This window comes from Sinocyclocheilus grahami, unplaced genomic scaffold (genome assembly GCF_001515645.1).
Source record: "Sinocyclocheilus grahami isolate Dianchi unplaced genomic scaffold, SAMN03320097.WGS_v1.1 scaffold284.1, whole genome shotgun sequence".
NCBI lineage: Eukaryota > Metazoa > Chordata > Actinopteri > Cypriniformes > Cyprinidae > Sinocyclocheilus > Sinocyclocheilus grahami.
Window position 1 is genome coordinate 73,094 of NW_015505463.1, and position 24,694 is coordinate 97,787.

The 24,694-nt window shown below is 37.9% G+C and overlaps 2 protein-coding genes across 2 annotated transcripts in view; both read left to right on the forward strand.

Moving 5' to 3' along the window:
* Nucleotides 1-2,973, forward strand: part of LOC107600469 (N-acetyl-beta-glucosaminyl-glycoprotein 4-beta-N-acetylgalactosaminyltransferase 1-like) — a 53,777-nt gene extending 50,804 nt beyond the window's left edge. The window contains exons 14-18 of the mRNA XM_016292375.1: nt 27-180; nt 386-458; nt 720-873; nt 1,622-1,748; nt 2,426-2,973. Of these exons, the coding sequence (XP_016147861.1) occupies nt 27-180; nt 386-458; nt 720-873; nt 1,622-1,748; nt 2,426-2,540 (623 nt within the window). The 3' untranslated portion in view covers nt 2,541-2,973. The remainder of the gene's footprint in view (nt 1-26; nt 181-385; nt 459-719; nt 874-1,621; nt 1,749-2,425) is intronic.
* A 604-nt stretch (nt 2,974-3,577) lies between these two features.
* On the forward strand, nt 3,578-24,477 carry abtb2a (ankyrin repeat and BTB (POZ) domain containing 2a). The gene is made up of 17 exons (XM_016292332.1): nt 3,578-4,606; nt 13,478-13,627; nt 16,260-16,467; nt 17,531-17,683; nt 18,001-18,166; nt 18,701-18,790; nt 19,157-19,258; nt 19,467-19,563; nt 20,494-20,617; nt 20,786-21,027; nt 21,907-22,085; nt 22,205-22,310; nt 22,782-22,884; nt 22,973-23,063; nt 23,151-23,219; nt 23,353-23,466; nt 23,727-24,477. Exons 1-17 carry the CDS (start codon nt 3,757-3,759, stop codon nt 23,901-23,903), a joined length of 3,021 nt encoding a protein of 1,006 aa, XP_016147818.1. The 5' UTR covers nt 3,578-3,756; the 3' UTR covers nt 23,904-24,477.
* The last annotated feature ends 217 nt before the right edge of the window (nt 24,478-24,694 follow it).

Below are 24,694 nucleotides of genomic sequence, written 5' to 3' on the forward strand. Positions count from 1 at the left end.
CTCATCTGAGTTGTCTTCTGTGACAGTAAAGAATCAGGCTCGCTGGGTGCAGCAGTTTATCTCAGATATGGAGCTCCTGCACCGTGAGACCAAAGATGAGAATTTCAGCGTGATCATCGTAGACTTCCAGAGTGATGACATGGATGTGGAGCAGGCACTGAAGGAGAGCACTGTGCCCAGGTGAATACTAAGTTCTTGTGTCTTTCCACTTTTAGCCAAGCACCTGCAGAGCAGAGTCCTTGCATACATCTTCGCAGGAGGATTCCTGCATGAGAAGCTCTACCTTCACGTGAGTCCTGTTTTTGGGCTCACATACTGTTTGTACCTGAGGAAAACAATCTTTTTCTCTCTGTTTGTTTTCCTGTTCTTGGCTCTGTGTGTGTAGGTATGCATATCTGAGACGTGAAGGGAACTTCGAGAGGTCGTCTGGTTTACAGATGGGTGTAGACACCATAGAGGTGAGAGAAGAATAAAAGATTAGGCATTTATTTCTGAGTTTTCATTTCATTTTTGAATTTTTAAATTTACTTTTCTATTGTAAATATGCACGATACCTGGGGTGATCAGTGTTTGAGAACAATATTTTAAAGTTACTGTGGTGCTCCCTAAAAATTTAATTTAATTGCCTTGTTAAGTTTAAAAAGTCACATTTACACATTTTTCCCAAAAAGTTGGTTGCACAAAGCAACACTGGTGATGGTGTAACATGTAATTTTCAGGACAGTCACAGCATAGTGTTCCTGTGTGACTTGCACATCCACTTCCCTAACAATATCCTGGAAACCATTAGGAAGCACTGTGTGGAAGGCAGTCTGGCCTTTGCACCCATCGTCATGAGGCTGGACTGTGGGAGCTCACCTCTGGAGCCTGATGGTAAAACATATACACAGACACATTTAGAGACAGCTGCTAAATGCATACTGTAGAAACACATTTGTTTAAACACCAGTTGTGCATGATGTGTCTGATTCTATTTCTTGCACATTCTGTTGGTTTTAAACTCTAGACATACTTTAGACATACTCTCTAGCAGTTTCCTTTTTCACTTTATTGCAGCTTGGTGAATAATAGTATACATTTATTACGAAAATAAAAACTTCATAGTAGTTTGATATGTTTGGACAGTAGTATACTGTATGTGTATATAAACTGTTAATAGCAAATGTATTCACTTTTTAGCAAAATCTCCACATTTTATTTATTAACCAATTGTATTTTACCACAAACAGCATTGATATGTGATATTAAAAGCTGATTGTTTTAAAGGTTGCATCTGAATGTAATTGGTTATTTATACAGAAAGAGGCCAATTTAATTAATTTTCTTATTTGCCTTACACATTTTAGACAAAAACAAATTATGTTACTCAATTTGCATATTTATTCTGATTGGTCAATACTGTATGCTTCAGGCATTTTCTAAGTGATTTCCCTCGCTTAGTGTACTGCACATGAATTGACAAATACAATTGATTTATACAGTATATGCATCTAGGTTTATTTCCAGTTTTATGTGGAATTCATCAAAATTGTTTTTGCTAAATTGGTTGAGAATAGATTTTTAAGAGACTGCGAGATCTCCACTGTTGGTGTACATTTCTCTGATGTATTTTTACACGCAGGCTTTTGGGAAGTGAATGGCTTTGGCTTGTTTGGAATTTATAAGTCTGATTTTGATAAAATTGGTGGCATGAATACCGAGGAGTTTAAAGAGCGCTGGGGCGGAGAAGATTGGGAGCTGCTGGACAGGTGACTGCATTCTTTTGTTTTGGGAATGCTAATTTTTTTCTGTTAACACTCAAGTCAAGTCACCTTTAATCGTATAGCGCTTTATACAAAACTGGTTGTGTCAAAGCAGCTTTACGGAGTCAAACAGGAAAATAGTTTGTCAATGATGCAAGAAGACAATAAGTCATTGTACGATACTGTACAACACTGTACGATAAGGTCCCATTACTTAACGTTAGTTAATGCATTCATAAACAACAAGCAATGCATTTGTTACAGTATTTTTAAATCTTTGTTAACATTAGTTAATAGATCGTAGATGTAATTAACTAATGTTAACAAATTTGACTTTTATAGTAAACTGTTGTAAACCACACATTTTTTTGTTAAGTTAGAGTTAAGCTTTGTGTGATATTTTTGAACCTTTTTAAACATGGAAACTGCCTCTTTGAGCTCTTCTTTTTGAATACATTTCAGAAGACATAGATATAAATGTATTGCCCTACAAAGCAAAACTCGATATAAAGTCATTTTGGTCAGACAGTTTATTAGACTGTGATCTTTCCTGTGACAAACGGCTGTGGCTTAACTATGATTCAGAGAATATGAAATTGAATATCAAACCAATCAAGTCTCATTTTCAGTGTTGGTGTAACTACCGTGTTTTGCCTCTCTTCCTCTGTCACATCTTATCTCAGGGTTCTACAGAACGGTCTAGAGGTAGAAAGACTGCGACTGAGGAACTTTTACCACTATTTCCACTCCAAAAGGGGCATGTGGAACATTCCCATTAAAAGACCATCTCAAGGATAACAGAAGAGCACAGAGGACCCTGCTGTTGTTTCTGGCTGGCTTAGTGTGTGTGGTGGCCATTTCTGCCCCAGACGACACTCAGGGGAACATGGGCCTGCCACACTCTGTTTGAAGTGAGCTTTGGAGTTTGATGAACAACATTCTCTTAAGGGCTTTGCCAAGTTCATTCAACTTGATGGTTAAAATATGAATCTATGAAAACACCAGGAAAATGCTAACAGTGTATATTTGAAGGCACATGCACAAGAGACATTTTAAAATGCTTCTTTGCCAATCTTAAAATGTAAAAGATATGTGAAGACAGGGGGCTATCTAATAGTCTACAGTTTGTCTCTTTATTTCAAACTTACTGAGTAGTTTAAAATAGCGGAGGTTTAATCAAAGTACTTATAATAGAGGGTGCCAAAATATAAAGAGTGTTAGAAGTTTTGATGAAGGGATAATTTCTATGAAATTGTTTGTAGAGGATTTAGGTATATATTTTTCCCTGTTACAATTTCTTATTTTGAAGAATAAATACAATTCATTAAAATGAATCTTGTTCAGATATTATTTCAGCATAATCCTTCTACTAACCACCACACGAGGGCATACTCGTGCATCTAACAGATGCTGGAATATTTCTCCTCTCTAGTATTAGTGTACCACTTTCTGGCTCATACTTAATTTGATTAAGTTAGCTGCTATTGCCTTTTAACCCAGTACTAATCAGGGTCATTCATTACAATATGGCCCGCACAAATTAATGGCATTTATATATATATATATATATTTAAATTAGTATTAAAGTTTAGTGGTATAGATAGTGGTGTAGATTAGTGGTAGACTGTTTAGATAGAATAAACTTTAAAAGACCAAAACTCAGAATTTACGGCATGACCGAACTCTCGCCCTAGTCAGAACTATTATATGTCCTCACTTAAATGCGCGAGCGCTGCGTGTCTGATTGGCTGAGAGAAAGCTGTGCGCTGATTGGACGAAACTTTCAGCTGTCAAAAGTTTCTCTGACCAGCGTGTGTCATACAGCACTGGCTTGCCAATGAGTGCAGACCTTTAAACCAAAAGCTGTGCTTAACGATGGACGTGCGTTAACTTAAGTCAAGGAGTTTGTCTTTGCGCTGCGTGTTTACTAACCAAGGAAGGAGTCCACCTCCTGTTAAGTCCTATAAATAGAAAAACGTGGAATACAGCAGCCCACTTACAAAAATAGAAAGATATGGCAGCCCTGAGCAATACTACAATGAAGACTTTGGAGGATTTGACTCTGGACTCTGGATATGGAGCCGGTGATTCTTACAGATCCCTCAGCTTGTCCTCCTCCAAGTCCAACTCGCAGGCGCTCATCTGCTCTCCACAGCGAGGAAACTGGCGGAGCTGTCCGGACTCCATGAACAGCAGAAACAACAGCTGGGACACAGTGAACACAGTGCTTCCTGAAGACCCAGAGGACATCTTCTCTAAATGTCCGAGGTTACCAGAGTTAGAAGAGTTCCCTTGGACAGATGAGGAGATCGATGTTGTCCTGCGTAAAGTTGCTGGAGAGGGACTGTCTTTCACTCCAGAGAGCGTCAGGAGTCTGTCGGTGCTAATGCGCAGAGCTCTATTGCGGATCTCCAGAGAGGCGCAGCGGCTGAGTGTCGTGCACAGCAGGTGCACGCGTTTCGAGGTGCAGAGCGCGATGAGACTGGTCTTGAGCTGGGCGCTGGCGGAAAGCTGCGTCTCGGCCGCGGTCAGAGCCATCTCATTGTACAGCATGAGCGCTGGAGAGGTCCTGCGCAAGAGCAAGTCCTCCCGCTGTACACTGAGTTTGTCTGTCGGACGTTTTTTCCGATGGATGGTGGACACTCGCATCTCGGTGCGCATTCACGAGTACGCGGCCATCTGTTTGACCGCTTGCATTGAAAATCTAGCGGAGGAAATTGGGCTCCGTGTACTGGCGGCGCAGAGCGGGATCTACACCTCTCCAGTGACCGCTGATGCGCTGGAGGCTGTCGTCAGCAATGACTCGGAGATATTCGGGCTCGTGCAAAACTACGAACATCTCATCTGCGGGAAGAACGCCAATGGTAAGAAAATGTATTCACTATGAAAATAGTTAAAACTTTATAGTGTCCATATAGAGTATTTTAAGTTTGTAGCACTAAACCCAGAAAATATAGCGTTGGAAGAACTTCAGTTCTCCCGGGAATTTCCTAGGGTGGTTATGGATTTAGTGCCTGTGGTTAGTTTTATTTGTAGAAACTTTCACATTAATGTACAAAGTCACACCACAAACGTGGATTTCGGTGTTTTTAAAAACGTAAGTTGCACAAAAATAAGAGTTCACGACTTGGACAACCATTGTAGTCTTTATTTAGCAATTTATGTAGAGTGCCTTCAAACATTAATGTTTGATATAAGTGGGTAATGTGTTACAGTTAACCAAGTAATTAATTTGTTTCTGTTGCACTTATTGTGCATATTGATTTGGGTCATTACAATAGCAAACATTAATTTATAATAACAAGTGGCTCTGCAAAATAATTGCATTTGTAATGTAACATGATCTCAGTGTGTAAAATACAGCAAAGTATTCATTATTATTTTTATTACAGAGACAAACGTGTGATTTGATTAGATTCTGAGTCTTTGAAAGGCAAGTTGATCTTTGTCTCAGTGAAAATACTAATTATCGTTTCCACTTTCATCTCCTCTGGTCGTAGAGGGATGACAGTTCTTCATAATTATGCATACACAAATGTCAGAAATGCATGTCTCACCACATGTCTGATCATTGTGCACCACAACTCAAGGCCCAGTGATGCATTGCCTTTGGAGTATCATACAATAAACTGGTCGGGTGAATACAAGGAAATTAAATTTGCCTATTTTTGGCACAAGTGATAGGTGAGTCCTGTGCAATTTTATTGCAGACTCATAAATAACACTGATTAAATTATAATTAAACATTAATGTTTCAGCCTTTATGTGTTATATTTGCTACCTGTCTGTATTTGCTTTCTTAATTCCACAGTTCTCTTTGTATCAGAACTTACTGATTAAATGGTAGGTTGTACATTATTAATAAGCTTTAGCTGTGCCTGTACATCCCACTGGGCACAAGCCTTTTCAGAAATGCACAAAAAGTCCATTGTTCTGCTCTAAGCCATCCACTTTAATAAGCAGAAACAAGTGAGAAGAATGGAAAGCCATCACACACTCTCCGTCTGTTTTAAATCAGTCTGTTGATCGTCTCTGTGACAGGGCAGCCTGTACGAAGCTGATCTGCTTGGCACTGTGCAGAAAGAATGTCTTTTGGGGACAAGGAGGAAATTATGTTTTCATTTATAATGCCTTTCAGGAAGAAAAGTAAGAGTTCTTTGGCATCTATGGTTCCACGAAGAACCTTTAACATCCATGAAAACTTTCTGTTTTACAAAAAGGTTCTTTATAGTGGAAAAAGGTTCTTTAGATAATTAAAATGTTCTTCACACTAAGAAAGTAATGGTTCTTTTAAGAACTGTTCACTGAAACGTTTCTTTGGGAAACCCAAAATGGTTCATGGCGAAACCCACTTTTTGAACCTTTATTTTTTAAATGTAGGTGTAGTTCAGCCACCCCTTCTGGAGGCATAGGCTTTGAAACATATTAATCCGATTCACATGTACACACTCAGCGTGAGTGATGTGACAGTGCACCCGTGCTCAGTCACCCATGGCTGGTAAAGTTGTTTTGCACGCTTATACTGAAACACAGCTGACCTGTGTGTTACTGAGGCTTAGAAAATCAGCAGTCACATGCATGTCATTCTATGAAGCACACTTCACACATCCAGCTCTTGGAGTGAAATATGTTGTATAAAATATTATTTGCATACACTTATTGGTGTGTTAATTAATTCCATTCATCCAGGAAATCCAGGAGTTATTTTATTTTGAGAGAGTGAGGGGATATCTCACTTGTCTCACATGTTAAGCAGAGCCACATCTGGACCTGTTTAGTGCTGCTCAACTTAAATGACAGCTATTTTCTATTGCGAAAGCTGCTGTGGTCTTGTTCTTTGGTCTCTATGCATTTGTCCACACAGACCACCTTGAGCAGATGGCATCAGAAGTGTGAATTATGATGCACTCATATTGTAGTTTGCCAGATCTCCACTTAATACACAAAACATAATAACCACTTATTGTTTGTTTTTTCAATATATTATTAGGCCAGCATAGCACAATGGTTTGTTGGATTTTTATTAATTTACAAGAGTGTTGCTGCAGATTTTTAAAAGCAAGCATCTCTTCAGAATGTTTGTAGCATTAAAGCTTTTGTAGCTTTAAAGCTAGTATACTAAAATAACCATTGGTTTTTGATTGTATTTGATCATTTTATTCATATAATTTTAGGTGGAGGTCGACTTCTGTCACAGACAAGCCTTCACAATAAACAAGCTAATAATGGCCATTATGCCTCAGCCATGCAAGATGGCAAACTGAAACATGTCATTCTTCTGAAAGGAAAGCGATAGGGCCCTTGAATAAATAGATTTAATTGAGGCCCACACTTTAATGACAGACAGGACATAAAAGAGCTGGTCAAATGAGGGAATGCAGGTGAGACACAGTTCACATCAGATTGGTTCTGTGCAGCGTGAGAGCAGTCCCACTGAATGGGGTGTTGAGTTTTGGTCTGTGTGTGGAGCCTTGTAATCATCATTGGCTAATTATCCTCATAAAACTTTACGCCCACACAGACCATGTTTCTTTTAGCTTGACTATAAACCGCAGAAATTAGAGCATTTCCCAGCCATGGTCATTTAAAACTCAAGTGTGTTTAAAAGGCTGAAACTTTTTTCTTAAGTAAGATTATTACTAAGATTTTCTCGGAAGTCCAAAATATCCTCTGGGAATATTTAGAAGTAAACACTTTCTGCAGTAGATGGACAGAAGCCGCTACAGAAAATCTAGTATTTCACACAAGGCCTGTGCTCTGTGTTTGCACATGCAAGTTTTTGAGTGCTATTATAAACATCGTCTTGAGGGTCTCACTTGGGCCCTCAAGCACCTAGAGTGGACAAATGCTTTCTATAAGGAGAGGAGAAGGTGCCTTCCTAGAGCATGTAATGACAGCTGCTCTGTGTGTGAGTTGACCTTCCTCAACTCCCCAGCATGCCTGCTTGGATCCATTAGCATCTGTTTCAAAGAGGTGTTAGTCTAAATTCAGGCTGGACAGTAATGGAAGTTGCACTGCACTGACTTTAGATTCATCAATGTTCAGGAAAATCCCCATTGCTGATTTCTGTTCCAATGATAAAGGGATAGTTCACCCCAAAATGGAAATGTTGTCATCGTTTACTCATGTCGTTCCAAACCTGTATGACTTTCTTCTTTCTGTGGAACATAAAAAGAAGATAATTTGAAGAACGTTGGTAACCAAACCATTTTGATGACCATTGACTTCCACTGTATGGACAAAACTCAATGAGACATTTTGTATGAATTCATACAAAATCACCACCTCGTAAAATACGTTTTCTCATTAAATCTGGTTGCTCAAAATATATTATTCTTGTTTCCATAAAAGTAAGAAAGTCATACAGGCTTGGAACGACATAAGGGTGAATAAATGATGACAGAATTTTCATTTTTAGGTGAATTATCCCTTTAAGTCTGACCAGATTTGCAATTAATTAAACAGATTAATCTGTTTAAAATGAGCAGATATGTTCTACACCTTTATATTGACTTAAATTAATAGAGGAAACACTTGCAGTTTGATTCACATCAAACAAGAGCTAAATGTATGTAGGAATGTGGCATTTTATGATATGACATAAAACATTTTATGGGGCAGCTTCATAGTTGTGTTACTGCAAGCATCGAATCACTGTCCACGTAAAGAGATTGCAACTGAAAGAAACTGTTCCCTTTAGCACCTCATTAATCCAAATATAGGTGCAAAACTAAAGGTTTTACACACTGTTGATTTTCAAAGAAGAATGTACCTTGAAGCTCTTCATAAAGCACAGAAAAAGCACTTACATGAGTGAGTTTACACTAGGGAACACCATATGGCTCTCCAAAGCTCCTTACTACCCATAAAAATCACTGCTAATCAGTCATGTTAAGAATACAGTCTAACATGACTTACTCTACACCACTTTGTTCCACCATTAACTGTTAAAGTAGGTGTCAAACACAATTTTAGCCTCTCTAACAGGGGAGTGTTATCTTATATTAACATGTTTCATAGCTTAGGTGAATATAATGTTGTTAGCTGAGGATCTTCTGTGAATTGAATGTGATGTAATCAACACCTTGTTGAAAAGTCATTTCAAAGGGTTAATAGAGGATAATTAAGCATCCACATTGTGTTCCTTGAGTGATGTATATTAATTCTTTACCACAGAGTGCAACTTAATCAAGTGTGTGTCATCACATCAATTACACAGAGTGATTTATTTAGTAGTACGTGTTTGCCTTGAGTCTTGACACCCATCATGACACCCATATGGATTAGCTCTGGATGATTAATGTTATAATGCCATCTCTCGTCAACATATCCCATACTTACCAAACCCTCCAACTTTGATTAATATTGCAGTATGACAATCTAAATTACATTAAAGTCCTATTCAGTGATAACCCTGTTAGTCTGCGAAGCCCAGTGAATAGTCTGTAAGTAATTAAGCTATCATCAGAAAGAGATTGTGTCCTCCATTCAACCCCCAGATCAGGAAATCCACTTTATAGCCATGACATGTTTTGAAAAACTGCTACAAAAATACATTGCAATTGAAATGACTGCCTCGGTGGAAACTGGCTCAGGGGTTTATGGGTGAGAGAAGCAGGCAGATGGAGATCCTGTGTAGCGCTGAATTACTGTAGTTCTGTTTTTCCCATCTTTCACAAGAATGAGGCTTCAGAGAGAATAATTGGCTTTAGATTGTAGCTCTCACACAGGCTGCTCTTATACAGACCAGGCTGCCTGTCACTCTGTTTTAGTTATGGCTTGAGGTGGCAAGTGATGTCAAAAGGCTAAAGTGAGAGGTTGTGATGAGTAACCTGTCTGTCAGTCAGAGATTATCCATAAATGGGTGATACTTCAGTTAGAGGAGCGTTTCCCCTACGATGATTCAAAAGAAAAACCTCTAAATAGTTGGGATTTACACTTGGGAATGCACTTAATATTCAGGAATATTATCGATTTGACTGCATTGACACTATCAGATGAGATCGAAACTAAATGAAGACACTGTTGTCCTCTTTAGAAATAATTGTTTCATTTCATAATTGGTGAATTTTGAAATATCAAAACTGTTACTGAACTGAATTAAATCATCATTGAACTGACTTGAGCTGAATAGCAACCCAGTTGTCTTCTATAGAGCTGCTTACAGAATTGAACTTGTTTCATAATTGATGAACATCACAAAGTTATAAACAATGACACTGTTGACTTTTTACAGCTGATTTTGTCTCATTTTTAAAGAAAACAATCTGTATTGTATAAAGTGCTATATAAATAAAGGTGACTTGACCCAGTACTAATTTACAAAATGTGTTGAATCAGGAAACAACTTTATATTATCAAGTCACTTGGTATTTATGTGTGCAATTTTTTCAAATATTTTATAATAACTGCAGCTGTAAAATAGTTTAATTTTTCTAAATTTCAAATCAAAAGTGCCCCTAATTGAAAAACCATCCTTATATTCTGTGAAGCTGAGCTGAATAAGTGGTGTTTTGGCAGTAGCATGCCGGTGAAACACTGTTGTCTCTCTTGCATTTGAGTATGTGAACACCTGGAGTAGCGGCACAATGCCAAGATCTGCATGATGTATAACTTTATGATTATAAACTCCAGGAGCTTCTCATTCACAGAAGATCTAGAAGGTTCTACTGCACTCAGGTTACTATTGCCACAGTAGGAGAGCCATCTGCTTTATGAGCCGCCCACTGTTTCAATTATATTATTGAGTATGTTCTCTTTTTTCTGGATATAGCATACACTTTAAATGACATATTACAATAAAAGTTACATGATGCTGAAAATATATTAGATTTATTACCTTCAATCTCTTTTATTAGGTGAAAACAGCAAAGAGAAGAAAAGTAGGCCACGCTTGATAAGAAGTAAATCTTTTGACCTTGTATTTCCCTGATGTCTTGATTTGTAAAAGCAAAGCTCTTCCACTGAGTTGGGGGTTGTGTCTTAAATTAGGAGCAGAATGGGATGCAGGAAGTTGTTATTATCATCACTCTGTCTGTGGTCTGTCCTCTGGAGAGGGGAAATCATGGCAGAATGGTCCGTGTACACAGTCACACACAACTAACAGGGCACCTCCCCTTTAGTTAGAGATAGCAGTCAGCGCTCATGTCCTCAATCAACAAGCACTTCCAGTCCAGCACCTAGTAACACAAGGGCCAATTGACTCTGGCTCTTCAGCACACTTGTGCCATTGTGCCCTGTGTAGAATGGTTGTGTTGTGGGAGCGTGTGACAGAGTGACTGGACCACTGTGTTCACACCGTGTTACCTGAGCTAAATCAGGCAAGCAAAATAGGTTGAGCACTATTATGCAAATTAGTGTGGTTACAATCAGGCTTGCATTTGAAAAGTTTCTTTCAGCAGTTTCTTAAGGGATTTGTTCTCTGTTAGAGAACACTTTTGAAAGAAAGAAATGGGCAGTTATTGAACACGACAAATGGATAATAAATCTTAATGTTAAACAATGTGAACTGGTATTAAAGCCAAAGTTAGGTCATTTTAACTTTGCAGAGCAATGGAGTAAAGCTAATTGTTCTTTCTGGGAACTACACTCTTAAAATAAAGGTGCTTCACGATGCCATAGAAGAACCTTTTTGTCTAAATGGTTCCATGAAGAAACCTTTAACATCTGAAGAACCTTTCTGTTTGACAAAAGGTTCTTTGTGGCGAAAGAAGGTTCTTCAGATTATAAAATGGTAAGAAATAGATGGTTCTTTAAAGAACCTTTGACTGAACGGTTCTTTGTGGAACTAAAAATGGTTCTTCTATGGCATCGCTTGAAGAACCTTTTGAAGCACGTTTATTTTTAAGAGTGTATGGCTGATATTAAATATTTATTTAATGTTTTATTTTACGTTTAGACATATTTCTGGTTTTATGGTGGTTTTCTGTAGTACGCACGTGAACACTTTAGTAGAGGTTCATTATATAGATGCAGTTTACCCTACCAGGTACTCTTGAATTCCCCTCAGTAAATATTGCTTCTATATGCTCGTATCATTTCAAGAGTATTTTCTGTCACATCTCCCAGAGCTTCTCTTTCTCCTTCTCTTTCACTGGCAATGCAACTTCTTGTCAGGCCTATCACATTCGTATGGATTTCCCAGTCTCCCATCAGTGGTGTGCGTGAGCTCAGTTTCTCTCCACATAATGGCAGTGCACACACATTCCCCTCTTCCTCAGTCCTCAATGTTAGTAGCAGATGAGAGCGTATGTCTGTGGGAGCGTGCGGCTGCTATGACGCATGCCATAGCCTCACCTCTGCCAGTATAGACACTGCATCACACACCCTGTGGCTCGCCCGTACCCATATACAAATCCATCTGGCTGCAGAGCCCAGATTGAACAGCCACACAGCCCCTACACATGCGAACCTGCCTTAGATTCGGGGTATCTATAAAGATATGTCTGTGTTTTCAGCTGCACTGTATTAGCTAATAATATGATCTGTAGCACATGTGAAATAACCTCAACTATACCAGACTGACTCAGTTCAGGGCATATTCATATGTGGTTAGAAACATGTAGTTATACTGTATATATTCTGACTAGACTCAGTACTACATAAGTGCAAAACATAATTGTTCAGAAAACTGCTATCGTTTGCTCTCTGAAGATATTTTTTGTGTTTAGTAGGCACTAGCACATTAAGCCGAGAATCTGCTGCCATAGCAAAAACAATACATTGGCAGTGGTCGAGCGAGCCATGGTTCACTCGACTGCATAAAGTGGCTATACAATGAGTTTGTTCACCCAAATAGCTCTAAGAGAAATACAGTTCAGTAACAATGATGTTATAAAAATGGCCCCAATAAATCAGTTGGTCAGATATTTTGAGTCATCGTTGCACAGATGAATGTGTGTATTGTACCTTATGAATGGCTTATCATTTAGCTTGATGAAAAAAAATTAATCCACACACAAATCCATCATTTTATCCCCTTCTGATGCCCAGTGAAAGAGAGATCCAGGGGTGAGGCATGGATTTTAAATCAAATAAAAAGGAAGCAAAAAAACATCCTGCATTTGGGCTTGATAAATCAGCTGCCAAACATATGATCTGATCATTATTTTTACTGACTATCATTTTGCACTTTGTTTCTGAATGCTTGGAAAGGTATCAATTCTGCATTCAAGATAAAACAGGTAATATTTTATAACTCTGTGGGGGTTGGTATATTCTTTATTAATTATACTTATGCTGTGGTGAGAAGAAATAGATCACCCTCCTGTTGAGAGCCATGTATTTCGAATGACAACCTATATGATGTGCCAGACCAGTATAAGAGAAGGGATAGCTGAAAAATCATGCTTATTGTACATTATAATTAATAATTAATCAGCAAAATCTTCTTTAGGTGTACAATCGACAATCAGACAAAAGAAAAGCAATAAGCATAAAAAGTATAAATAATTAAGCAAGGAAGACAAGACTAAAGCCAGGAGAAAAAGCTGTGTTCTGAGCAGAGGAAATGATGACTTACCACACTTCCTCCACTTATCTCTGTCAGAGACACATACTGTATATGGGAATGATGCAGTCTGTCTTCCCCCATTCCTCCCATAATTATTAGAGTTGCACAACTTTGACGCAAGAGTTCACATTTAGAGACACATATGATAATAAATTGATCAAATTTGAATGGTGCTTTGAGTTCGAATGATTTGTTCTGACTGAAAATGTGTTTCTATGTGTAGGTGAGCTGTCCCTGCCTGCCCATTTCAGCCCATATGCTGAATGTCCAAACTCAGCGGTGGAGAGCAGAGAGAATGCCTACGCACAGCTGGAGCTCAGGACGCTGGAGCAGGCCCTGCTAGCCACCTGTGTGGGCAGCCTCTCTGAACTCAGTAAGTTACAACCCTTTCAATTCATTTCATCTCCTTTTGAAAGACTGTGACAGTGTATTGCGTATTATTAGTTTAAACAAACAAATGCTAACAAATAAACGCATGTTGCCACACGGATGAAAATCATAAGAAATTTTGCAGTTCTGGTTCTGGTAACTCAAGGGTTCCAGTGATGGTTCTTTTAGAACTGTAAAAGATAGAACATTTAGTATTTAGAATAATTAAGTGTTTTTGATTCACCAAATAGAACCAGTTCATAAGAGTCATTCATTTCATGTATACACCTAAACTGTTTCTCTGTATAGTATGTTTTAGATTCACTCTAGAAGAACCGGCTCATAAGAGTCAGTGGTTCTGGAATCAGACTACACTTGTTGTGCTGTATTTTTATTGATTCTCTAAAAAGATCTGGTTCATAAGAGTTATTAATTTTGTGTATTGTGCTACACTGTTTGCACTGTATGTTACACTTAACTTATAAACACTTTTTTATATCATGATCTGGCCTTCATGATGAAACTACTGTATAAGCAATAGCATAAAACATTATGTTTTTCTTAATAAATGATTAAAAGGACAACTCATCCTCAAAACATAAAAATTCTGTCATCATTTATATATAAGACTTGCACTCAAGATATTTTTAATGAAACCCAAGAGATTTCTGTCCCTCGATTGGAAGTCTGCACTACCAAAACTTTGATGCTTCAGAAAGTTCATTGTTAATGTAATCCATTTGAATCAAGCAGTTCAAGCTTAAATCTCTTCATCATATAAAACAATTGTGTCCCTTCAGAAGACTTGGATTAAACCCCTTGATTCATACGGATTACTTGTACAATATCTTTTTGTACGTTTTAATGCATGAAAGCTTTGATTGCATGGATTTTCGACGGATAGACAAAAAGGATGAGAGAACATTAAAAATATCTTAATTTGTGTTCTGAAGATAAACAAAATTGGGTAACACTTTAGTATAGGGACCAATTTTCACTATTAAATAGTTGCTTATTAGTATGTCTGTTATTAACATATTGACTGTTTATTACTTAAAAAGCATTTATTCTACATTACCATATTCTACATCCCCAATCCTACCCAATACCTAAACTTAATAACTACCTTACTAACTATTAATAAGCAGCAAATTAGGAGTTTATTGAGGCAAAAGTCGTAGTTAATGGTTTGTTAATAGCGAGTTTTGGACCTTAAAATAAAGTGTGACCCAAAATTGTTATGGGTTCGGAACGAGATGAGGGTGAGTAATTGATGACAGAGTTTTCATTTTTGGGTGAATTAACCAAGGTGAAATAGCTTTTCTTAGTCTAGTAAAAGACAGCAGTTCTCTTTAAGAATTAGGTCACCCTTTAATGTAGAAACACTGTTGTTGTCCATTTTTCATCTCAGTCTATTACTGTGCAGTGAAATGCTGTTTTTGCGTGATTGTTTCTACATGTTGGTAAGACCGAGAGAGACATCTGTACATTTTAAGTGCCATTTTTCTAACAACTTGGCATTGCAGGCTGGCCTAGGAGGGTGTGAGCGCCTGAGCTGTGGGCAGTTTGTTTATGCAGTAGACCGCAGTTCAGCATGAGGGAGGGGGGCCGCTGCTCGCATTCACCAGAGAGGGAAATGCGCTCTCCCTTAGGGGACCAGCAACACTCCTGCAGTTGTTTTGCTGGTACAAGAGCACCTTCTGTTTGGGTCAAAGGAGTAAAAAGCACCTTCTTTATGCTTTATGACTGCAGATACTCAAGCAATCCTAAAGCAGCCCTTGATAAATTTGCTAACTAAGGTGCACACGTGTTCATTAAGGACCATGTAGACCGTATGTGATTGATTGCTTAACTTGTTTCCCACACATTTCTCGAGCATTATGTCTATTTCCTTCACATATTATTCATTCACATATTAGCTGTTATTTAAAGATTATCCACCAATAACTAAGTACAAAAGCAGTGAATTTCCATTCAAGGATGAAATGATGTATATCCGCGGTCACTGTGTTCTCTCAGTCTCATTTATTTCCTCTGTGATGCTTTTCACATATGGAGGACAGTGTCCACTGTCTTTACTGTAGACTTCTCTGACTTTAAGGAGTAAGTCTTTGGCCTGTCCTCATCATCTCTTCTCTTCCTTTGGGGAACAGCTTGCATCTGGATTTCTGCATTGAGAGGCAAAAACAGCAGATTTAATGCCCCTCAGTGTAATTTAGAATAAAGCCCTTAGACGTTTGAGTTTATCCGAATCATCTTCCATTTCCACGTTTGAACATAAATCAGATGGGTCTGAAGATATATTTTGTGGTATTGAAATATTCTTTGTGTTGTGTGTTGTCAGCACTTTAAAATAAAATAACACAATTGTGCTTGGCTGCACAGCTACTGTCTTTAGTTTATGGGTTTGAACTGGAAACACAGATGGCTTTTCTATATCAGAAGCACATTGTGATTTTGGTTTTTGTCTGCTTTTTAGAGCTAAAGGCATTTATTGCATTTAAGTTATTTGAAAGGTATTCATTATTCCTGCAGGCTATATTTACTTAGATGTGTCCTGAAAGAAAGTATTTGATAATATGAAATATTTTATATAATTTGTGCTTGAAGTTCAAATGTGTGTGTGTCTCCTCCAGGTGACTTGGTCTCCCGTGCAATGCACCATATGCAGCGTTTAGTTTCAGCAAGTCCCAGTTTTAGTCCAGGACGTCCTTTCTGCCTGCAGCCCATATCCTGGTCTTCAGACGCTCTTCACACACTCTATTACTACCTACGCAGTCCACAGATGGAGTCACTGGAGAACCCCAACCTTGAGCCACCCAGGATAGCCCTCAGCAAAGAAAGGTGAGATCAATCGATCAAAACCCCTTTTACTCTTTTTTTTCTTTGAACAAATTTAGTTGTTTATTGCTGTTTTATGTACAACATTAGTTTAATTATTTTTTTTATAAATTAATACTTTTATATAGAAATAAAATGATCAAAAGTGACAATAAAGACATTTTCAGTATAATGTTACAAAGGCTTTTTGGAAATAAATGCTGTTCTTTTGAATTTTTTTATTTATCGAAGAATCCTAAATAATTGTATTATGGTTTCCACAAACATATTAAGCAGCACAACTCTTTTCAGCATTGATAATAATAAGAAATGTCGGCATAATAAAGTATTTCTGAAATAATGGCTGTTGAAAATTCAGCTTTGGCATCACAGGAATAAGTTACATTTAAAAATGTATAAAAATAGAACATTATTATAAAACAGCAATAATATTTCACAGTAGTACTGTACTTTTACTCTATATTTGATCAAATAAATGCAGACTTTTTTTCCTCCTGTAGATTATAGACACATTTAGAATTTTACCTTCAGGTCTTTTTTAGTAAGATGAGGCGACTCTTACTCTGTGTGGAACCCTTGGTCTGCATTCATGTCAGATAATGAATACTAATGTTTTTAGCAGGTGGACAGTTATGGTTGTGCGCATGCTTCACAATCACTGCGTTCCTGGCACAGATACTTGAGAAGAAGAAAACCATAGAGGATCCGTTCTGTAATATCACACTGATTTGAATTCCAGCGAGCCTGTGTCTGTTGAAGACAGCAGATGCTGTTAGACAAATCGTGATTAAGAATGAAATGCCAGGCTTGTTTGTGGTAATGAAAGGCAGGATTGAAAGAGGCTGTGGTGAGCCAAATTCAGCAGCCTTTGTAATTTCACTGTCCTCATTTCTCTCTGATCCAGTTTTGTGCCACTGTTGATCTGCCTTGACCTTTGTTGGATTTAAGTGTGTGTGTGTTTGTGTGTGTGTGTGTGTGTGTGTGTGTGCATTTTGGCAAGGAGAAAGAGAGAGGGGTGAAGTGAGAGATGTTGGTAAATAACTGAGTCATACTGTGTCTCTCTCAGGCCTTTTCCTCTTCTTCCTCCTCTGATGGAGTGGATGCGAGTCGCTAAGGTGCATGCGGAGCATCGACGGAGCCTGTTAGTTGACAGTGATGATGTGAGACAGACTGCCCGACAGCTACTCCCTGGACTGGACTGTGAACCTCGAGAGCTCAAGTAAGATGCTCCTGTAGCTCAATTGTTAGCTGGCAACACCAAGGTCAAGGGTTAAATTTCCACATACTGACAAAAATACTTTGCATGTGCATTAATTTGCTTTGGATTTTGTAAATGAATAAAAATAAAAATAATATATACACACACTGCAGCAACATGTCCAAAATTTCTGCTTTTCTCCATCTTTACCCAGTTAACTTTGTACTTTGACTCTCCACCTGTCAGAGAATTTTGCCAAGTTATTGCCGTATTTTTTTACTCACAGTTTTTTTTATGTAATTAACTCTAAATTCACTCACTCTCTTTCTTTTTCTCAGGCCAGAGTGCTGTTTCACCTCCTTTAAACGTCTAGATTCAAAGGCTGCCGCAGACAAGTTTAATCTGGATCTTGGCTTTCGCATGCTCAACTGTGGCCGCACTGATCTGATTGGCCAGGCTATCCAGCTTCTGGGCCCAGATGGGGTGAACACAATGGATGACCAGGTGAACCCATAAAACCTGAGCTTCTGAATTATGACAGAATAAAAATGCCTGACTTAAAGGTATAGTTCACCCAAAAATGAAACTTCTGTCATTTACTCAACCTCAGGTTGTTCCAAACCTGTATAAGTTTCTTTCTTCTGTTGGACACAAAATAAGATATTTTGAAGAATGTTGGTAACCAGTTGACAGTAGCTGCTGACTTCCATAGTATTTTTTCCCCATACTGTCAACTGTTTGGTTACCAACATTCATTAAAATATTACCGTTTGTACTGAGTGGAAGAAAGAAACTCACCCAGGTTTGGAACAACTTGAGGGTGAGTAAATGATGACAGAATTTACATTTTTTGGTGAATGTTCTAGTGATGTATGTTTAACATCTACAACTGCTATGTTTTTAAAAGAATACAATTAACAAACAAACAAAAAGAACATAAAAAGATAATGCATGATTTAATATTATAATATGAATGATGTTTTAAAATAATTTGCTTGATAATAACCCTTTTTCGCTCTCTTTTCTGTGGGTGTGTAGGGCATGACTCCTCTGATGTACGCCTGCTCAGCAGGGGACGAGGCTCTGGTGCACATGCTCATTGATGCTGGAGCAAACTTGGACATAGCGGTAATGACACTGTGCTCATTCAGTTTTCACCTATTTATCTATACCAGGGTGTCCAATCCTGTAGTGTCCTGCCCCAACACACTTACTTGAAAGTGTCTATTAATCTTGTAGACATTGATTAGCTAGTTCAGGTGTGTTTAATTAGGATTGGAACTGCACTCTGCAGGATATTGGCCCTCCATGAGCAGGATAGGGCACCATTGATCTATATCTTACCTGTGGGCTCGTTTCAGGTTAACACACTGTTGAATGGATGGTTTGTGGTAGTGTGAAGTAATACTCTAGGAACTCTTACATATGCAGTAGCATTTTGGTGGTTTACCAAGAAATACATTTGTTTTTTGTTTCCCACTTTGTTCTTTTCAGGTGCCCAACTGTTCACCAAAACATCCCTCTGTCCATCCTGAGAGCCGCAGTTGGGTGGCCCTTACCTTTGCCGTGCTGCACGGACACATATCTGTAGTGCAGGTGAACATGCACACTAGTTACAAGTACAGTGCTATTTACTTTATGTAGTGATTAAATAATAGTGTTTGTTATTACTGTAATAATACGTTCATTTTAAAAAGGACTTAAAAAGTAAGGTATGTTTTGAGTTACACGCTTCTGTATATTGATATTACAGACTGCAATTGGAGTACTATCATGTTAAATGAACTTTGTTTGGCCTTTTCAGCTCCTGTTAGATGTGGTAGCAGATGTGGAGGGCACAGCCCTGAGAAACGGCCACCAAAGCTCAGCAGAAACACCCCTCCAGCTGGCATCAGCCGCAGGTGGGGAAAAACAAAGTGCAAAGTCATCCTTCACATGTGCTTTCTTTTAAAGTTATGTTTGAATGTATTCATGACACAGAAAACTATAGCAGAGGTTATTTTCACCCAGGCACAAATAGTGGCAGATACTATTTGCAATGAAAATCTTAATATATACTACTATTCAAAAGTTGGGATCAGTTTTTGAAAAAAATATATATTTTTTTTATTCAGCTTTTTTCCATTCAGTTGATCAAAATTGACAGTAAAGACATTTACAATTTTATTTAATATAATGTTATATTTATATTTCAAACAAATGCTGTTCCTTTGAACTTTCTATTTAACAAATATCTTGAAAAAAATTATCATGGTTTCCACAAAAATATTAAGCTGGTTTCAGCATTGATAATAATAAAAAATGTTTCTTGAGCAGCAAATCAGCATATTAGAATGATTTCTGAAGGATCATGTGACACTGAAGACTGGAGTAATGCCTGCTGAAAAATCAGCTTTGCATCACAGGAATAAATTACCTTTTAAAATATATAAAATAGTTGTTTTAAATTGTAGTAATATTTCTCAATATTACTGTTTTTACTATACTGTGGTCAAGTAAATACATAATTTTTTCAGTCAACCATTGAATGATAGTGTATACAGTAATAACATATTTGACAACTTTCCTCAACATGCTGTATTAGAAACATAGTTTTACTGACAGGAATAAATTACCTTTTAAAATATATAAAATAGTTGTTTTAAATTGTAGTAATATTTCTCAATATTACTGTTTTTACTATACTGTGGTCAAGTAAATACATATTTTTTTCAGTCAACCATTGAATGATAGTGTATACAGTAATAACATATTTGACAACTTTCCTCAACATGCTGTATTAGAAACATAGTTTTACTGGTGTGTGTGTGTGTGTGTGTGTGTGTTTTCAGGGAATTATGAGATGGTGTGTCTGTTGTTGTCCCGTGGCGCTGACCCAATGTTGCGGGTGCATCTGACATCATCACTCTATGAGGGCATGAACTGCTTCAGTCACGCTGCAGCACATGGACACAGGTACTGACCCCTCAACAACACAGACACATGCCCAGCAAACAGGGAACGTTCCCATAACTGTTTTCATAACTAAATGGAATTAAAGTTTTCATAACTAAATTTGTGTTAGCTGGGACTGATCAAGATTGAATTGCATTATTATGTAATGAATATTGTATTTTCCCCCAGGAATGTGTTGAGGAAGCTGTTGAGTCAGCCCCAGCGGCTGCAGGAGGACGTGCTTTCTCTGGAGGAGATCCTGGCAGAGGGATTGGAGGAGCAGGAGAAGCAGGGAATAAAAGATGGAGCAAATGCAAAGTCTGTCTGCGCTCCACGGCTGTGCAAGGCCCGCATCAGAGCCCTGCAGGAAGCCAGCCTACACAGCGCTGAGCACGGATACCTGGACGTCACCATGGAGCTCAGGGCACTGGGTACACATCTCATTTTTAATAAATCAAAGGAAATGGACAACAGATTGAATTAGAGATGCATAAACAGTGAGATATTTTTTGGCATGTGCACAGCAAAGTGTGTTGAAGTCGATGATTACACGCTCAGTCAGCCCACAGAGAGAGATTATTAGTGAGCCATTGATTAACCTGCATTTTTTAGGCACTAAACAGTGGTTCTCTACTAAGATATCTAATACTAGGAACTTTTTCACCATTACAGCACAAGTTGTATATAGTACATATATAATAATAGTTGTGGTTTAACTTCAGTAGAATCATATATTCTCAACCACTGAGATATACACTACTGTACAAAAATTTGAGACAGAATTTGAAGAAGAAATTAATATTTTTATTCAGTAAGGATACATTAAATGGATCTAAAGTGACATTAAAACATTTATAATGTTACATAATATTACATAAACATTTATAATGTGACATTTTTTTTTCAAATAAATGCTGTTCTTTTGAACTTTCTATTAATTAAAAAATCCTCAAAAAATGTATCATGATTTCCACAAAAATAGTAAGCAGCACAACTGTTTTCAACATTGATAGTAAGAGGAATTGTTTCTTGAGCACCAAATCAGCGTATTGGAACAATTTCATGTGACAATGAAGACTGGTGTAATGGCTGCCATCACAGGAATAACAATTGTGTAATAATATTTCACAATATTTCAGTTTTTACTTTATTTTTGATCAAATAAACAGCCGTGGTGAACATATGAGACTTTGAAAAACCTTAAACCCCAAACGTTAGACTTTTGAGCGGTAGTGTATAAACAGTTGCAATGAGATAATGAGTTGTTCAATGTTTGAAAGTGTTTTAAGAAGCTTCTTGTTCTTTCTCAGGAGTGCCGTGGAAGCTGCACGTATGGCTGGAGTCAGTGCGCAGTGCCCAGCTCCAGTCCAGGACTGAACTCATGCTTTCTCTCCTTAAAGACTTCACCACTATTGGGGATGAAAAATACAGCGAGGAGCTGCTCTCAGAGGGTCTTCCACTCCTCTTCTCCATTTTTAGAACTAGCAAGGTGACCTTAACAAATCCATCACCAAAAACAGCATGTGATTGCTTCAAGAATGTTCAGCCAATTGAAATATTGTATTTGAAATGAGACTATATGTCTGTATGTTATTTTCTTTAATACAGAGTAAGGATATCCGTAAGCAGCTGGCGGTCATCTTCAGCCACTGTGTTTGTTTTACAGCCGCCCCGTCTATTCTGGCACTAAAGGACACACCTACAGCTCAGCTGGGTAATGCAGATCACCACGCACCATATTTTACTTACATGTACACTAATTTTTGGGGTTGGTCAGATTTAATGTTTTGAAAAACGTCTCTTACACTTACCAAGGCTGCATTTTCAGCAGCCATTACTCCAGTCTTCAGTGTCACATGACCCTTCGAAAACATTCTAATATACCGATTTGGTGCTCAAGAAACATTTCTTTTTATTATCAATGTTGAAAACAGTTATGCTGCTTCATTTTTGTAGAAACCGTTACTTTTTCAGGATTCTTGAAGAATAGACATTTGAAAAGAACTGTTTATTTGAAACATATATTTTTGTACATATTTTGTATATACACTTTTGATCAATTCAGTCCATCCTTGCTGAATAAGAGTATGCCATGCTGTCATAAAAGTACTAGTAACATCTTACTGTATGCAATTCAGCATCAAAAAGCCTAAGATTGTTCATATGTACCATGTCAACCTCACAGATGGTCATTTTCTGAATAACACTGAGATGTCTGATGTGATATTTGTGGTTGAGGGAAGGCCGTTTTATGCCCACAAAGTTCTGCTCATGTCTGCTTCACAGAGGTGAGTCTTTTACTGATTTGAATGTAGTGCCTTATAATCAATTCTGTGATTGGTTATGCTGTATATATGCTCTTCTTTTTCATATTAGGTTCAGAGGCTTACTGGGCCTCTACAGATGTAATGGCACATCAGACAACATGGCCATTGAAATCACTGACATAAAATACAGCACCTTCCAGGTAATCAACAAACCTTGGTCTGAACATATGCAAGACAAACATATATGACGTAATGCTGTTAAAATAGCTTCTAAATACTTATTTCAGATGATGATGGCACATCTTTACTGTGGAGGAGCAGAATGTTTAGACATGTCTGTGTCTGATTTGCTGGAGGTAGGAAAGACATGGATATATAGTACAGTACTGTTTAAATAGATTTCTGTAATCAAATTAAAAGAGTTGGCATTAAAAATGAAAATAAAACAGTCAACTTAAGCTGAGATGCACTCGGTCATATCCTGTACAGCTTCTGCCCGTGGCCCACTCATTCCAGCTTCCAGTTTTGAAGAGACTCTGTGAAATGCTCTGCTCAGAGAGAATAAACCTCAACAACGCTGTGAGCATCTACCAGACTTCCAAAGTATGTGCATACAGCTTACATGAACGTATTCATAGTTAATATTAATTTAATAATTTATGCATTTAGCAGACACTTTTATCCAAAGCGACTTACAGTGCATTCAGGCTATACATTTTTACCAGTATGTGTGTTCCCTGGGAATTGAACCCACAAACTTTTGCGCTGCTAACGCAATGCTCTATCACTGAGCCACAGGAACACTTCCAGCATCAAGCTTCAGTCCTCTGATGTAATCTGTTTGGTTGTGTGTTATGGAGCAGGTGAGTGAGGCGGTGGAGCTGGCAGTATTCTGTGAAGGCTTCTTCCTGCAGAAGATGGTTGATCTTCTGGACTGTGAGCAGTTTGAGGAGCTGCTGCTGGATCCCGATGCTCTGGATGGGCTTCAGGCTACACTGGCCGCACGGTTGCAGTCACTTTGTGGCCCACGTCGAGCTTGAGTGCATGAGAAAAACTATTGGAAATTACAGATGTGGCTTTAATGCTGTTGGGAAACTTGGTTAACAAAGCCCAGGTGCGCAGGCAGGCATGTGAAGCCCCACAGTGTTTAGAGGTTTGTTAACCATAGTAATTCCTACTTTGTGTCAGTGGCAATGTTTTAATGGGATGTGTGAGCTATTTATTACTTTTCAAGTCACATAATGTATAAAATTGTTTCCTAAATTGTGTTTTGGTCACAGATAATGAGCTTATATGTGGATTTATGAGGTGTTTGATCATATCCCAGTATAGATAGGCTTTACAGTCTCTATTTTACAAGCTACTTACATGTGCTTCAGAGAGGAAGCGTTGTAAACGGCAATATTAGCGCTCTCCAGTGGTCAAAAGTGTCCAACGCATTCATACAAACATTTCCCAAAAAATTTACATAGTAGTATTGTAGATACTTTTGTATTCTCACATCATTTTAAAGTGTAAATATATGTCTAATATGCAGTAAGGCAATGGTACGCGGATATGTTGGGATCAAAAATAATTTATTTTAAATATAACATTTTTCATGCAACAATTGAATGGCACATGTAATTTTGAAATTACTAATAAACATGAAAAAAATCATTTGTATTCTTTTGTGATCATTGCCATTTGAATTTAAATTGTAGCATTTAGGTATTTTTAGCAGGTACAGTAGCAACTATTCTATTTAAAATTGTGTTTTGACTTAGTTTTTAGAATTTAATAACCAAAGACAGAATCCCAGTAAAAGAGTGTGAAAGGGGCGGGGGCAGGG